Consider the following 17,180-nt stretch of genomic DNA (forward strand, 5'->3'; position numbering starts at 1 on the left):
GGGGCAGAGAGAGAGGGAGACACAGACTCTGAAGCAGGCTTCAGGCTCTGAGCTGTGAGCACAGAGCCCGATGCAGGGCTCAAACTCATGAACTGTGAGGTCATGACCTCAGCTGAAGTCGGACGCTTAACCGACTGAGCCATCCTGGCACCCCAAAGTAAAACTGTTTCTATTTGCATGTGACATGATATATACAGAATACCTTAAACACTCCATCAAAAAAAAAAAAAAAAAAAACTATTGAAACTAATAAATACAGCAAAGTTACAAACTAAATACACAAAAATTTATTGCACCTCTGTACACTAATAGTGAACTGTCAGGAAGAGAAATTGAGAAAACAATTTCATTTAGAGTTGCATCAAAAAGAATAAAATACCTAATAATAAATTTAACCAATAAAAGAACAACATATACATTGAACACTATAACATTGGTGAACGAAACTGAAGAAGACACAAAATAAATGGCAAGATATTCTGTGTTCATGGAAAAGTTAATATTGTTAACATGTCCATATTACTCAAAGTAATTTATAGATTCGTTGCAATTCTTACTAGAATTCCAACGTATTTTTCACAGAAATGGAGGGAAAATCATAAAATATGTACACAACACAAAAGACCATGAATAGTCCAAGCAATCCTGAGAAAGAAGAGCAAAGCTGGAGGAATCCCACTTTCTGATTTCAAACTACAGAGCTGTATTAATGAAAAGTGTGGTAATGGCATAAATATCCACATAGACGAATGGAACAGAATACAGATCCCAGAAATAAGCTCCTGCAAATGTGGCCAATTAATATTTGACTGGGAGCCAGGAACACTCAATGAGAAAACGAGTCTCTTCAAAAAATAGTTTTGGGAAAACTGGATAACCACCTGCAGAAGAATGAAATTGGACCCCTATCTTACCCCATTCACAAAAAATAATTCACAGAAAAATGCTTTAACAGAAGACCCAAAACTGCAAACTCCCGGAAGAAAACTCCTTCAGATAAACAATGCTGGGAAAAAGCTCTTTAACATTGGTCTTAAAACTATTTTCTGGATAACAAAGGACAAGCAACAAAAGCAAAATCAGCAAGTGGGACTGCATCAATTTAAAAAGTTTGTGCACAGCATAGGAAAAAATTAACAAAATGAAAAGGCAACCTATGGAATGGCAGAAAATATTTGCATACCATGTGTTAGTTAAGAGGTTAATATCCAAAATGTATAAATGATTCATATAACTCAATAGTGAAAAAGCAGATGATCTGATTAAAAAATGAGCAGAGGACCTGAATAGACATTTTCCCAGAGACATCCAAATGGCCAACAGGTACATGGAAAGATGCTCAATATCACTAATCATCAGGTAAATGCAAATCAAAACCACAATAATATATCACTTCATACCTGTTAGAATCATTATTCTCAAATTGGTAAGGGATGACAATTTTGGTATGGATGTGTAGAAAAAGGAATCCTTGTGCACTATTGGTGGGGATATAAACTGATGCAACTACTGTGGAAAACTGGAGGGTTTTCAGGAAATTAAATATAGAACTACCATACGATCCACCATTCACACTTCAAGGAAATGAGAACAGGATCTTGAAGTGATTTCTGCACTCCCATGTTTAATTCAGCTTTATTCACAATATCCAAGATACAGAGACAACCTAAGTGTCCTTCAACAGATAAGTACTTGAAGAAGATGTGCTGTACACACATACACGCACGGGAATATCATGCAGCCACCTGCATGATAGGAAGGAAGGAAATCTTGCCATTTGCCTCTACACTGATGGATCTTGAGGGCATTTTGCTATGAAGATAAGCAGACAAAGAAAGACATACACTGTGTGGTATCACTTATATGTGGAATCTCAAAAACCTGAATTCCCAGAAACAGACATTAAAACAGTGATTACCAGAGGCTGAGTGGATGGGGAATTTGGGGAGTTTTTGGTCAGAGTACAAACTACAGTCAGAATATAAATATGTTCTGGGACCTAATGCACAGCATTGTGATTATAGTTAACAATACAGTATTATATACTTTAAAATTGCTAAGAGACTATATAGATCTTAAATGTTCTCACCAGAATAAAATGATAACCATGTGATTTAATGGAGATTTTAGCTAATGCAGTGGTGGCAATCAGTTTGATATATAGAAGTATATCAAATCAACATGTTGTACACTTTATTTTTATAATTTTTTTAAAGTTTATTTTGAGAGAGAGAACCAGCAGGGGAGGGAGAGAGAGAGAGGAACAGAGTATCTGCACTTGATCTTAGCCAAAAGGCTGAGAAGTGATGAGGAACTGAGTATCTGAAGTGGGCTCTGCGCTGAGAAGACAGAGTCCCACGCGGGGCTCAAACTCACGAACTGCAAGATCATGACCTGAGCCGAAGTCAGACACTTAACCAACTGAGCCCCCCAGGCACCCCAACACATTGTACACTTTAAACTTACAAAATGTTATCAATTATATCTCAATAAAAAACTGCTTTTAAAATGCACTTTTATGCAAAATATGCTTTCAGATAAAGGTAAAGAAAACTAATTATAATCATGATTGTAAAAATTAGTCCACAAAGCTTGCAAAGATCTGTGGAAAAGACCTTACTAACTTGCTGACTCTTCTAGTTGATGGCCATTATAAAAGTAAGGGTAAACCAACAAAATGTATTATTCCTTAAAAAGCACAGAAGTTAACTTCAGTTAAAAACAAATATTCTATACTTTTATTCCTTTCCTTCTCACTCTTTATGATACTGATGTCACAAGTTACATCTCATGTTGTGTGCCCATTAACATTTTTATAGTTAAATGTTTTTTTTTGTATTTGATTTTTGAACTTCTGAGTTTAAAATTTAAAGAGATTTACACGTCATCTTTATAAGACAACAGTATTCTGTATTTCTCTATGTATTTGCCTTCTCCAGTGAGTTTTATATTTTCATATGCTTTCGTGTTGCAGTGTAGTTTATTTCAACTTAAAGGACTCCTTTTGGCGTTTTTTTTTTTGTGATGCAGGTTTAATGGTGTGAACTCCTTCAGCATTGTTTATCTGAGAACATCTTTATTTCCCCTTGAATTCTAAAGAATAGTTTTGCCAGATATAATACCTTTGGTTGGCAGTTTTTTCTTTCAGCACTTTCTGTATCTCACCCTATTTCTTTTATTTTTTTATTTTTTATTTTTTTTAATGGTTATTTATTTTTGAAGGAGAGAGAGAGAGACAGAGTGCGAGCGGGGAGGGGCAGAGAGAGAGGGAGACACAGAATCCGAAGCAGGCTCTGGGCTCCAAGCTGTCAGCACAGAGCCCGACGTGGGGCTCGAACTCACAAACTGCAAGATCATGACCTGAGCTGAAGTCGGATGCTCAACTGACTGAGCCACCCAGGTGCCCCTCACCCTATTTCTTTATGCCTGCAAGGTCTTAGAGTTTTATGGGGTCCCTTTGTACATGATGAATCACTTTTCTCCTGCTGCTTTAAATCTGTCCCTTTGTCTTTGACTTTGGCAATTTGATTATAATGTGTCTTAGTGTCGATTTCTTTGGGTTCCATCTTGGAAGTCTGTTGAGCTTCTTCAGTCTGGATGTCCATTAACGTCCCCAAGTTTGGGAAGTTTTTGGCCATATTTTCTTTAAATAAACTTTTTACCCCTTTATTCCTCTTCCTTCTCCTTCATGCATGTATTGGTTTTCTTGACCCGATCCCATAAGTCCCTTAGGCTTTTTCTTTTGCGTTTTGTTCCTCTGACTGGATAATATCAAATGATCTAGCTTCGAGTTTACCAATTCTTTCTTCCACTTGATCAGGTCTGTTTTTGAACCACCCTAAGTGAATTTTTCAGGTCTGTAATTGTATTCATCAGCTCCAGAATTTGTTTGCCTTTTTTTTTTTTTTTAATCTCTCTTGATAGTAGTTTTTTTAATGCAGTGTTTTCTTGAGCTTATAGAGCATCTTTATGGTAGGTGTTTTGAATTATTTTTCAAGTAATAAATATTTCTGTTTCTTTAGGATCAGTTTCTGGAGATTTATTTTGCTCTTTTGTTTGATCCACATTTCCATTCATGTGTCTTCTAACTTTATGAGACATTTTTGAAGAATCAAGCACATATCACAGTCTTTATAGACCGACTTCATACAGAAGAAGGCCCTCAGCAATCAGCCTAATTATAGATCCCGTTGTCTCTGAGTCTGTTTTGGAAGAAGTGACAGATTCTCTGGATCTGTGTGGGCAAATTTTCAATTGCAGAAGCTTGCCAGTTTTTTTCAAGAGCTTGTAATCTTTTGTTCCCTCTGGTGTTTGTCTGTAGTACTGCAAGTTCTCTGTGTATAGCAGCAAGCCACCTACTGTCTCTTCTAATCAGCCACCAAGTATCCAAAGTATTCCAGCTCCCAGTTATCACCCCAAGTCAGGTGAGGCACATGCCAACTAGTCTTTTCAGGCAGCCTTCTGAAAAACTAGAACACTAGACACTCCTTCCACTTCTTCCCTCACGAGGGAGAAGACTCATTCTGTACCTTTTCCTAGTTGTGCCAAGCTGTGCCACCTCCCCAGACCACCTCCCGCTTCTCTTTTCTTTCGACTCCCTGGCATGCAAACCATGCCACCTTCTGTCAGGAGTCCAAATGAGGTGAACAGAAACCAATCCCTTGAGAGCCCTCTGAATAGCGAGAATGGTGAACACCCTTCCATTCTAATTCCTCCCTATAGGAGCAGTTGCTAGCTGGGGCATTCTCTCCTGGTGCTAAGCTGTGCCTGCTTGTGGGAGGGACTGACATGGGTAAAGTGAAGTAGCTCCTTTATCCATTTCAATGTGTCTGTTTTTGGCATTGTGCTTTCCTGGTGTACTGCAACTTCTTAACTGGATTTGGGAAATTTCATAAAGATATTTTGATCTGTACATCATTGTTAAATCATTTTTTCTGTGGGAGACAAAGGCTGGGACCTATTCTTCTATCTTGCTGACAGCTAATAATTACTTTATTAGGTATTTCTCATTGTGTATGTTAACACTTTTGTATGCCTGGATTTTGTTGTTTTCCTTTAAAATATATTGATTTTTGTATTGGCAGGCAGTTAATTTATTGAAGAACCTGTTTTATCATCTAAAGCTTGTGTTTAAGCTTTTTTTTAATCCCAACATAGTTTACAGTATCTTTTTCTCTAGAGCTAATTTAGCCCTACTAATAAGATATGACCCATCTGTTGTGTTTACTGAATGCCTTGGGTGTTCAGTGTTTTGTCACAGCTTGAGCGTTTCCCACTTGTGAGTCCTGGAAATATATTTGACCTACAGCTCTTTGATAATTGTTCTTTGCCTAATTTTGGATGCTTTAATCCTAAGAATACACTGCTTAATAGTAACTTAAGAGAGACCCCATTGGGTTCGTGGAACTTTTTCTTTGTGTGACTTCCTCCTCTCTGGTCCTCTTCCCCACCAATTCCAGCCACCTCAGCCTCTCCAAATTGTGATCTCTGTCTTCTCAACTTAGCATAGTCACTCTGTTTTGCTTGGAAGCCTGCTCCTGATCTGGAAAATAAAATGTCTCCAAAAGAATCTTCAGAACAATTATAGGCCTAACTTTTTTCAGAGAGTTACTGTCTGTTGTTCATTATCTGAATATGTTTTATATATTTTGTTGAATTTTCTGTATTATTCCCCACTGTGGGAAGGCACATTTATCTGTGTATATCATTATATTTTACCAGTTCTATAATGTTTAATCACTGTATTATATTATTATCATGATGGCTTCAACTATCAGGAATAAAATAGGAAAAAAATCAAAGTGACTCTTGGAAGTGAACTGCTCTGAAGGTGGTAAAAGATGCAGGGATATAATGGGGTATAACCTGCCTACTACATATGAGCAGCATTCAGAGTATTAGGGATATCAGTGTGTGAGTTTTTCAGAAGAAATTATGAATTCTATTTAATTAATTGAACTGAAAGAAGCCGTGTGGTTAGGCTAGTTTCTGTTATACCAGATGATACTGAATGTCTGTAGATTTTCTTTTTTAGAACTTTAGGTTTTGGAGAAGTCAGGTCATAAGTCACCCTTTACAGGGCTTTTCCTGACCCTACTCTATGTCCTTATGTTTTCTTTTATCAGTTGATTTCTCTGTTTTCCCAATTCACCTTGACTTTCTTGAGGACAGAGATAGTCTTATTTATATTTATCTCAGCTGTAGTTCCTACAGCATTCAAATGATAAAATGAATGAATGCTGCCTCTTTTCTTTACCCATAAATTCCTTGGGTCTTCACTTTACCAGCCCATCATCATTTGGCTCCACAAACTTGTCAGAGGGAAATAAAACAGGGAAATGATCCAACCTTGAACACTTGGCCAAAGTTGAAAGGAAATTCAAGCTATGGTCAAAAGATTGCTTTTGAACCAGTTTGGGGGAAAAAAGCCTATAGTGTATTAGTTTCTTGTTGATTTTTAAAAATGTGTTTATTTGGGGGCACCTAGGTGGCTTAGTTGGTTAATTGTTCGACATCAGCTTAGGTCATTATCTCACAGTTCATGAGTTGGAGCCCTGTGACAGGCTCTGTCAGCTCAGAGCCTGGATCCTGCTTTGGATTCTGTGTCTCCCTCTCTCTCTGCCCCTCCCCTGCTTGTGCTCTCTCTGTGTCTCTCAAAAAATGAATAAACATTACAAAAATTTTTTTAATTTTTTTATTTTTAGGATTTAGCCTTTAAAACATTCAATTATTTTTCTTGCTTACAAATTCAGATATTTCTTTGACTTTGTTAACATGTATAAAATATTATTTGCAAGTAAATGAAATAAGAACTGTTTGTTTAAGTCTTCTCTAAATAGTCATGTGAAATGATTACATTAAGAAATTTCTCATATTGCAGTATTTTAATCCCAGTGTATATTTTTCTAATCCTTTTTCTGGTCAACATAGATGAGGACTTCCATTTTTGTTCCTTTTGTGTTAGAAAGCACATTGCATGCTTTCTCTGTGTGAGGCACTGGGTTGGGAACTCTGGATAATTAAAATAAAAGAATAGTGGGGGTGCCTGGGTGGCTCAGTCAGTTAAGCATCCAACTCTTGATTTTGGCTCAGGTCATGATCTCATGGTTCATGAGATTGAGACCCACATTGGGCTCTGCGTTGACAGTGCAGAGCCTGCTTGGGATTCTGTCTCTCCCTCTCCCCTGCCCTCTGTCCCTTCTTCCCTCTCTCTTCCCCCCCCCCCCAACAATAAATAAATAAAAGTTTAAAAAAAAAACTTTTGGGGAGCCTGGGTGGCTGAGTCGGTTAAGCATCCAACTTCAGCTCAGGTCATGATCTTGCGGTCCATGGGGTCTAGTTCTGCACTGGGCTCTGCACTGACAGCTCAGAGCCTGGAGCCTGCTTCAGATTTTGTGTCTCCCACTTTCTCTTCCCCTCCCCTGCTCACCCTCTGTCTTTCTCTCTCTCAAAAAACAAACGTTAAAAAAAATTTTTTTTTAAATTTTCTTGGGTGGCTCCGTTAGTTAAATGACCAACTCTTGATTTTGGCTCAGGTTATGATCTCACATTTGGTGGGATTGAGCCTTGCTATCAGCACAGAGCCTGCTTGGGATCCTCTCTCTCCCTCTCTCTGCCCCTCCCCTGCTCACACACATGCTGTCTCTCTCAAAATAAATAAACTTTAAAAAAAACAAACTTTCTCTTAAAAAAAAAGTGTCCAGTCTCTTCTTTTTGTTTTTTAAAGTTTTTATTGTTATTTAGTATTCCAGTATAATATTTTAAATTTATTTTATTTTATATTAGAGAGACAATGCATGAGCAGGGAAGAGGAATGGGGGGGAAGAGGGGGGGGGAGAGAGAGAGAGAGAGAGAGAGAGAGAGAGAGAGGTTCTTAAGCAGGCTCCATGCTCAGTGTGGAGCCCAATGTGGGGCTTGATCCCATGACCCTGAGATCATGACCTGAGCTGAAATCAGGTGTCAGACACTCAACTGACTGAGCGACCCAGGCACCCTATTACTTATTTATTATTCCAGTATAATTAATGTACAGTGTTATATTACTTTCATGTGTACATAAGTATAGTGATTCAACAATTCTATGTATTATTCATTGCTCATCATGATAAATGTACTCTTAATCCTCTTTACCTATTTTATCCGTCCCCCCAGTTCTGGCAACCACCAGTTCTCTATATTTAAGAGTCTATTTTGTTGTTGTTGTTGTTGTTTGTCTTTTTCCTGTGTTCACTTGTTTTATTTCTTAAATTCCACATATGAGTGAGATCATATGGTATTTGTCTCTGACTGACTTATTTCACTTAGCATTATGCCCTCTATACCCTCTAGATTCATTCACATTGTTGCAAATGGCAAGATTTTATTCTTTTGTATTGCTGAGGAATATTCCCTTGTCTATATATACCACATCTTCCTTATCCATTCATCTATTGATGAACACTTGGGTTGCTTCCAAATTTTGGCTGTTGCAAGTAATGCTTCAGTAAACACAGGGGTACATCTATTGTTTTGAATTAATTTTTCATATTCTTTGAGTAAATACTCAATAGTGAAATTACTGGATTGTAGGGTAATGTTATTTTTAACTTTTTGAGGAACTCCATGCTATTTTCCGCAGTGACTGCACCAGTTTGCATCCCCAACAGTACACAAGGGTTTCTTATTCTCCACACATTGTTTATTTTGTGTTTTTGATTTTAACCATTCTGACAAGTGTGAGGTGATATCTCATTGTGCTTTTGACTTATATTTCCCTAATGATAAGTGATGTTGAGCATCTTTTCATGTGACTGTTGATTATCTTTATGTCATGTCTTCTTTCTAGAAATGTTCATGTCTTCTGCCCATTTTTTATTAGATTATTTCTTTTTTTTTTTTTTGGTGTTGAGTTGTAGAAGTTCTTTGTATATTTTGGACACTAACCCCTTAGCAGATGCATCATTTGCAAATATTTTCTCCCATTGAGTAGATTGTCTTTTTGTTTTTGTTGATTGTTTCCATTGCTGTGCAGAAGCTTTTTATTTTGGTATAGTACCAGTAGTTGTTTTTGTTTGTTTAATTTTTTTGTTTGCTTGTTTGTTTTTATTTGCCTTGCCTTAGGAGGCGTACCTAGAAAAATGTCTCTATAGCTAATGTCAGAGAAATCATTGCTTGTGTTCTCTTCTAGGATTTTTATGGTATCATGCCTCACATTTAGGTCTTTAACCTATTTTGGGTTTATTTTTTATGTGTAGTGTAAGTGCGTTACTTTCATTCTTTTGCATGCAACTGTCTAGTTTTCCCAACACCATTTTTTGAAGAGACTGTCTTTCTTCGATTGCATATTCTTGCCTCTTTAGTTGTAAATTAATTGACCATATAATCATGGGTTTATTTCTGGGCTCTCTGTTCTGTTGATCTCTGTGTCTCTTTTTGTACCAGGACCATGCTGTTTTGAATACTACAGCTTTGTAGTTTATCTTGAAATCTGAGATTATGATACCTCCAATTTTGTTCTTCTTTTTCAAGATTGATTTGGCTATTTTGGGTGTTTTGTAGTTCCACACAGATTTTAGAACCATTTGTTCAAATTCTGTGAAAAATACTGTTGGTATTTTGATAGGGATTGCATTAAATCTGTAGTTAATTTTGGATAGTATGGATGTTTTAACAATATTTGTTCTCCCCATTCATGAACATGGAATATCTTTCCATTTGTTTCATCTTCAGTTTCTTTTATCTATGTTTTATAGTTTGAAGAGTACAGGTTTTTCATCTCCTTGGTTAAGTTTATTCCTAGGTATTCTATTATTTTTGGTGCAATGGTAAATGGGATTGTTTTCTAATTTCTTTTTCTGCTACTTTATTATGAGTGTATGCAACAGGTTTCTGTATATTGTATGAGAATGTACTGTATGAGAATATTGTATTAGTGTATTTTGTATGAGAATGCAACAGGTTTCTGTATATTGATTTTATATCTTTCAACCTTACTGAATTCATTTGTCAGCTCTAGTTTTTTTTGTGTGTATGTGTGTGTGGAATCTTCAGAGTTTCCTATATATTGTATATTGTTATCTGCAAATAATGAAAGTTTTACTTCATTACCAGTTTGGATTCCTTTTATCTCTTTTATTTGTGTGATTGCTGTGGCTAGGATTTCTAGTACTACATTTAATAAAAGTGGGGAGAGTGCAATCCTTGTCTTGCTCCTAATCTTAGGGGAAAAACTCTCAGTTTTTTACTATTGAGTATGATGGTAGCTGTGGTTTTTGTATATGGCCTTTATTATGTTGAGATATGTTCCCTCTAAGCATGCTTTCTTGAGTGCTTTATCATGAATTGATGTTATACTTTGTCACATGCTTTTTTTGCATCTATTGAAATGATCATATGGTTTTTATCCTGTCTCTTGTCGATGTGATGTATCACATTGATTGATTTGTGAATACTGAACCATCCTTGCATACCAGGAATAACTCCCACTTGATTGTGATGAATGCTATTTTTAATGTATTGTTGGATTCAATTTGGTAATATTTTGTTGAGGATTTTTGCATCTATGTTCATCATAGATAATGGCCTGTAGTTCTCTTTTTTTTTGTAGTGTTTTTATCTGGTTTTGGTATCATGGTAATGCTGGCCTCATAGAACATATTTGGAAGCTTTCCTTTTCTATTTTTTGGAATATTTTGAGAATAACAGGCATTAACTCTTCTTTAAATGTTTAGTAGAATTCACCAGTGAAGCCATCTGCTCTTGGACTTTGGTTGGTTGGGAGTTTTTGATTGCCTATTTAATATTTAATTTCATTGCTGGTAATTGGTCTGTTCAAATTTCTGGTTCTTCCTGATGAAGTTTCGAGAGGTTATATGTTTTCTAGGAATCTATCCATTTATCCTAGGTTGTCTAATTTGTTGGCACATAATTTTTTTAAGTTTATTTATTTATTTTGAGAGAGACAGACAGAGAGAGAGAGAGCGCGCACAAGTGGGGAGGGACAGAGAGAGAGAGGGAGAGAGAGAATCCCAACCAGGCTCCACACTGTCAATGTAGAGCCTGACACAGGGCTTGAACTCAAGAACCATGAGATCATGACCTGAGTGAGAGTGAGACGTTTAACTAACTGAGCCACTCAGGTGCCTCCGTTGGCACATAATTTTTCATAATCTTCTCCTATAATCCTTTGTATATATGTGGTATCAGTCATTATTTCTCCTCATTCATTTCTGATTGTGTTTGAGTCCTCTCTTTCCCTCTCTCTTTCTCCCTCTCTCTCTCACCTCTCTTTTCTCTCAATAAATCTGGCTAAAGGTTTATCAATTTTATTGATCTTCTCAAAGAACCAGCTTCTGGTTTTATTGATCTGTTGTTTTTTTAGTTTCTATTTTGTATATATCTACTCTAATCTTTATTACTTCCTTCCTTTTTCTGAACAACCAGTCTCTTAATGTTCTTACCTATTATGTTGAACCATATGACAGTGCTGATATTTGACAGTTTTTGGTTTGTAAAAACAACGAAGTCATTTGAGTCCCCCTAATAGTTAAAGAGCAAGGTAGATTCTGGGAATACAAAAGTAACATAAATTATGATATGGTTCAGTTACCAAATCATGTAGCAGTTTGAAAGAATAGAATCATTCTCTTGGATGAAGAAGTTAGGAAAAATCTTTATAGAATAGATTGTCAGTTTCAAACTCTAGCTAGAGGGGCTTCTCCTGTACATTCAGGTTTTTTCTTGCTACTGATAATTGAATTCACTTGGTAAGCCCATTAGGTTTTTGTCTTCCTGTAGAATTTTGTTATGTACATGTTTTAACTTCAGTATCAATTTTTGATTCCTTTGGTCTCACGCTTATTCTTCCAATTCTTTTTTTTTTTTTTTTTGGTTAAAAAAATAACAAAATTTATCATCCCAACCATTTTTAAGTATACAGCTAAGTAGTGTTAAGTATATTTACACTGTTGTTAAAGAGATCTTTATAACTTTTTCATCTTGCAAAACTAAAATTCATTACCCTTTAAATACCTCTGTTTCACCCTCCCTGCAGCCCCCGGTTATATCATTCTATTTTCTGTCTCTATGAAATAGACCCTGTTAGATGCCTCATATAAGTAAGGTCATAATACAGTATTTGTCTTTTTGGCTCATTTCACTTAGTGTAATGTCCTCAAGGTTCAACAATGTTGTGGCATGCAATATGATATCCTTTCCTTTTTAGTTTTTTTTTTTCTGAGTTACTTAAATTTTTTTGACATACAAAAAGTTGTACATAACTAATGCCTACAACTTGAGGAGTTGGAGAGAAGTATATACCGGTGAACCATCATTAGTGTATGCCATAAACCAGTCCATCACCTTTAGAAGTTTTCTCTAACCCTCTAATTTGTTATTATTATAGGTTGCTTTAGTGAGAAACCACTTAACATTAGATCTACCTTCTTAGCAAATGTCTAAGTATACAATACAGTTTTGTTAACTGTAGGCACTATGCTGTTCAGTGGATCTCTAAGACTTACTTTGTGTAACTAAATATTTGCGCCCTTTGACTAATATCTCCCCATTTCCTCCTCCCCCAGCCCCTGGAAAGCACCATTCCACTCTCTGCCTTTATGAGTTTGACTCTTTTGTATTCATAATGTAAGTGGTATAATATAGAACTTGTTCTTCTGTGTTTGGCTTAGTTCGCTTAGCATAATGCCCTCTAGGTTCATCTGTGTTGCCAGAAATGGCAGGATTTCCTTCCCTTTTTGATGCTGAATAGTATTCCTGTGGGTGGGGAGTACACACAGACCACATTTTATTTATTTGTGGGTGTTTTTTTTTAAGATGTTTAAAAGTAATCTCTATACCCAGTGTGGGGCTCAAACTCATAACCCAGAGATCAAGAGTCACACGTTCCACCAACTGAGCCAGCCAGGTGCCCCCACATTTTATATATTTGTTGATTGAGAGGCATTTAGGTTGCTTCCCATGCCTTGGCTACTCTGAATAATGCTTCAGTGAAGGTGGGAATATAGATATCTGAGATCCTGATTTCATTTCCTTTGGATATATACCCAAAGTGGGATTCCTGAATCATTTGGCAGTTCTATTGTTTGTTTTTTTGAGGATCTTCCATTCTGTTTTCCATAGTGGCTGTATGAATTTACATTCTGACCAAAAATGTACCAGGGATCCCTTTTCTCCACATCCTCACCTCCACTTGTTATCTTCTTTTTTTTTTTTTTTTGTTACCAAAGCCATCTTACCAGGTGTGAGGTGATATCTCATTGCAGTTTTAATTTGCATTTCCCTGATGATCATTGATGTTGAGCACATTTTTCATGTATAGTTGGCCATTTATGCATCTTCTTTTGAGAAATGTCTCTTCACTTCCTTTGTCCATTTTTTAATCAGGTTATTTGGGTTTTTTTTTTTTTTTTTGGCTCTTATAAGCGTTCTCTATGTTTTGAATATTAGCCCTTTATTAAATACATGGTTTGCAAGTATTTTCTCCCATACGATAGGTTGTCTTTTCATTTTGTTGATTGTTTCTTTCACTGTAGTGAAGCTTTGTAGTTTCACATAATCCTGCTTGTCTCTTGGCTTTTTGTTGCCTATGCTTTTGGTATCATCCCCGTCATTTTAAAGCTGAATATTATTCTTTGTATGTATATACCACATTATCTTTATCCACCCACCTGTTAATGGACATCCCAGTTGCTTCAAACATTTTAGCTGTTGTGAATAATGCTGCTGTTAACATGAATGTGCAGAAATCTCTTCATGACTCTTGCTTTCAGTTCTTTGGGATATAGAGCCAGAAGTGGAATTGCTGGATCATACGATAGTTCTATTTTTAACTTTTTAAGGAACCTCTTCCTGTAGAACTTTTCGCAAATTTCATTACTATTGCTCCCGCTAAACTGTACCTGAAAATATTTATTTCTGGATTAATGCAAATTTATTTTTTTGCATATCTAGGGCCCTTGCAGAATCTCCACCATCTATAAACAACCTGAAGAGTGAAGTTGGTGATAAAGGGAAGAATAAAGATGAAGGGGAAGTTTGTAACCATGAAAAAAAGGCTGCAGGTATTTGTCTCGAGCCTCATCCAGAAGAGAAAAAGAAGAAACGTTCTGGATTCAGAGACAGAAAAGTATGGAACACAATCTTATAAATTAATCAGAACTGTAGTTAATTACAAGTTAGAATAATGCAGTTGAGTCTCTTTTATCATTTATTTCAGATGGTTCATATTCTCTTTGCAGAGATTCACCTTTTTTGCTATTTTCTGTCATGTTCTAAGGCAAGTGTAATCTTGAAATGTGAAGTTAATGGGGGTAGTGAAAAGATCCAAGATTGGTAATCAGGATTTGCATATATTTTCTGTTTCAATTTAACTACCTACGTTGGTTCATACTTTCCGTATCTTTCAGATGCTAAATGTTATAGTATATGTTGAGTCTTTGGAACGACTGATTGATGATGCCCAGTTGGAAAGGCGGGATAACATCCTTTTGGAAATATACAAATATTTCCAAAACTTCAACTAATTTTGATGATAGCATAAACTTTAAATGACTTCAACATTTTATATCTTTAATACAACCTGTTGTTATAGACCTCTACCTCAGAAAAATTTCAATTACGGTATAGTAATACCTTTGATATTGAGCATTTGAATTCAGCAGACATGAGTGATGAAAAGTCAAAAGGATGAATTTCATTTTGCACGATAACATTGAAATTCAGGGAATTGCCTTCACTTGCCAAAATGTAGCTAATAAATACAACAAGATAATTTGAGTTATTTGTGTGTTGCATGTGTGTGGTATGTATTTGCAAGGAAAGTTCCTTTGAGAGATTTGGATCTTCTGTGTGTTTGTTTGGATGAAGTTATTATATATGCCTTTTCATTTCTCTGGGTTGCCTGGGTGGGCTCAGTTAGTCAAGTATCTGATTCTTGATTTCAGCTCAGGTCTTGATCTCACATTTGTGGAATCAAGCCCCACATCCAGCCCCACTGTGCTGACTGTGGAACCTGGTTCAGATTCTCTCTCTTCCTCCCCTTCTGCCTCTGTCCTGCTTGTGCTCGCTTACTAAATAAATAAATAAATAAATAAATAAATAAATAAATCTTTTCATTTCTCAAATCCATTTTTCTTCTTTTAAAAATTTTAAAAAATGTTTTATTTATTCTTGAGAGAAAGAGAGAGCATGAGCTGGGGAGGGGCAGGGAGAGAGGGAGACACAGAATCTGAATCAGGCTCCAGGCTCCAAGCTGTCAGCACAGAGCCCCAAGCGAGGCTCAAACTCATGAATCATGAGATCATGATTAAGTCGGACACTTATCCAACTGAGCCAGCCAGGCGCCCCTCAAATCCATTACTGGTTGAGGTGAATTTGAACAAAAATATGTATTATAAGTTAAGTGTCAACTATTGGTATTTCCACAATGATACGTTTATTTAATCTTTTGCCCTGAGTGAATTAGAAGAAAGTTCAGACTCACCTTGTGCCAGCAGTTTCATTTATAAAGTCAAATTTTCCATTTTACAAAATAGAGCAAAACTTATCCAAATGAGCATTTATTTTTGAACTTTCCATTTTCTTCTCCTGCTTTCTGCTCAGCAATGACCATATGTCATACTTCTCAGATAAAAATGAAAGCTTGATAATTGTAATTTACTTAACTTGTAGCTCCCAAGGCTATAAAACCTTTCTAATCTGTTTCTGAAATAATTCTTTCAGTAAAGTTTTAGTGGAAGAGCTATGTTTTCCCTATTCAGGGATAACCATTCCACATGTTATCCTGTTTCCCTAACAACCTATTTCAACACTTATTTTTTCCTCTGCCTGTTTTCTCAGCTGCTCTTTCTTTGTCTTTTCATTTTTTACATAGTCTACATGGACATGTTAAAGATTTTTCCATTTTTAATAAAATAATAAATTGCATTTTTGAGCATGTTTTGTTTTGGTTTTTTGGTTGGGTGTTTTGGTTTTTTTTTGTTTGTTTTTGTTTTTTTTGTTTTTGCCATTCACATTCTTTCCCTGCAATACCAAACTGCTCCATTTTCCATAGGCTCTCTTTGACATCCTCCCTTTTCACTTAAATTTTTTGGCTTTGATCTTTTACATTCTCTTGATTTTTATGTAATACTTAAAATATTCGGAGAGAAAGAAATAGAGACTACTATAATGAACATACATGTATCCATCCCTCATTTTGTCAAGTTTTAACATTTGATTATATTTGCTTCATTTTTTTTCCCTTTTTTATTAAGAAACAAAATGAATATAAAAAATACATTGCTGGAGCATCTTGGTGGCTCAGCTAAGTGTCCGACTCTTGATTTTGGTTCAGGTCATGATCTCATGGTTTGTTGATTTGAGCTCCACGTTGGACTCTGCACTGACAGTGTGGAGCCTTCTTGGGATTCTCCGTCTCCCTTTCTCTCTGTGCCTCCCTTGCTTACATGCGCTCTCTCAAAAATACATAAACTTAAAAAAAAATACATTGCTGTATTGTCCTTAGTTCATGATTTATTAATGTCATGCATGGCCTGGTGGTTTTGTGTGATTGATTGATTGATTGATTGATTGATTTTTAAATAATTTACTCATTTTTTAATTTACATCCAAGTTAGTATATAGTGCAACAATGATTTCAGGAGTAGATTCCTTAATGCCCCTTACCCATTTAGCCCATCCCCCCTCCCACAACCCCTCCAGTAACCCTCTGTCTCCATATTTAAGAGTCTCTTATGTTTTGTCCACCTCCTGTTTTTATAAATTTTTTTAATGTTTATTTATTTTTGAGAGAGAAAGACTGAGTATGAGTAGGGGAGGGGCAGAGAGAGAGGGAGACACAGAATCTCAAGCAGGCTCCAAGCTCTGATCTGTCAGCACAGAGCCTGATGTGGAGCTCAGACTCACAAGAACTGTGAGATCATGACCTGAGCTGAAGCCGGACACTCAAGCAACTGAACCACCCAGGTGTCCCCCCCCACTCCCTGATTTTATATTATTTTTGCTTCTCTTCCCTTATGTTCATCTGTTTTGTATCTTAAAGTCCTCATAGGAGTGAAGTCGTATGATTTTTGTCTTTCTCTAATTTCGCTTAGCATAATACCTTCTAGTTCCATTCACATAGTTGCAAATGACAAGATTTCATTCTTTTTGATTACTGAGTAATACTTCATTGTATATATATA

At 36.2% G+C, this 17,180-nt stretch overlaps 1 protein-coding gene across 6 annotated transcripts in view; it reads left to right on the forward strand.

Annotated features, from left to right (window-relative positions):
• Positions 1–17,180, forward strand: part of MICU1 (mitochondrial calcium uptake 1) — a 248,400-nt gene that overhangs the window by 61,053 nt on the left and 170,167 nt on the right. For all 6 annotated transcript variants that reach the window (XM_078434361.2, XM_081790529.1, XM_081790530.1 and 3 more), the window contains one exon: positions 13,948–14,122. In XM_078434361.2, the coding sequence (XP_078290487.1) occupies positions 13,948–14,122 (175 nt within the window). The remainder of the gene's footprint in view (positions 1–13,947; positions 14,123–17,180) is intronic.

This window comes from Panthera onca, chromosome D2 (genome assembly GCF_046562875.1).
Source record: "Panthera onca isolate mPanOnc1 chromosome D2, mPanOnc1 haplotype 2, whole genome shotgun sequence".
Lineage (NCBI taxonomy): Eukaryota > Metazoa > Chordata > Mammalia > Carnivora > Felidae > Panthera > Panthera onca.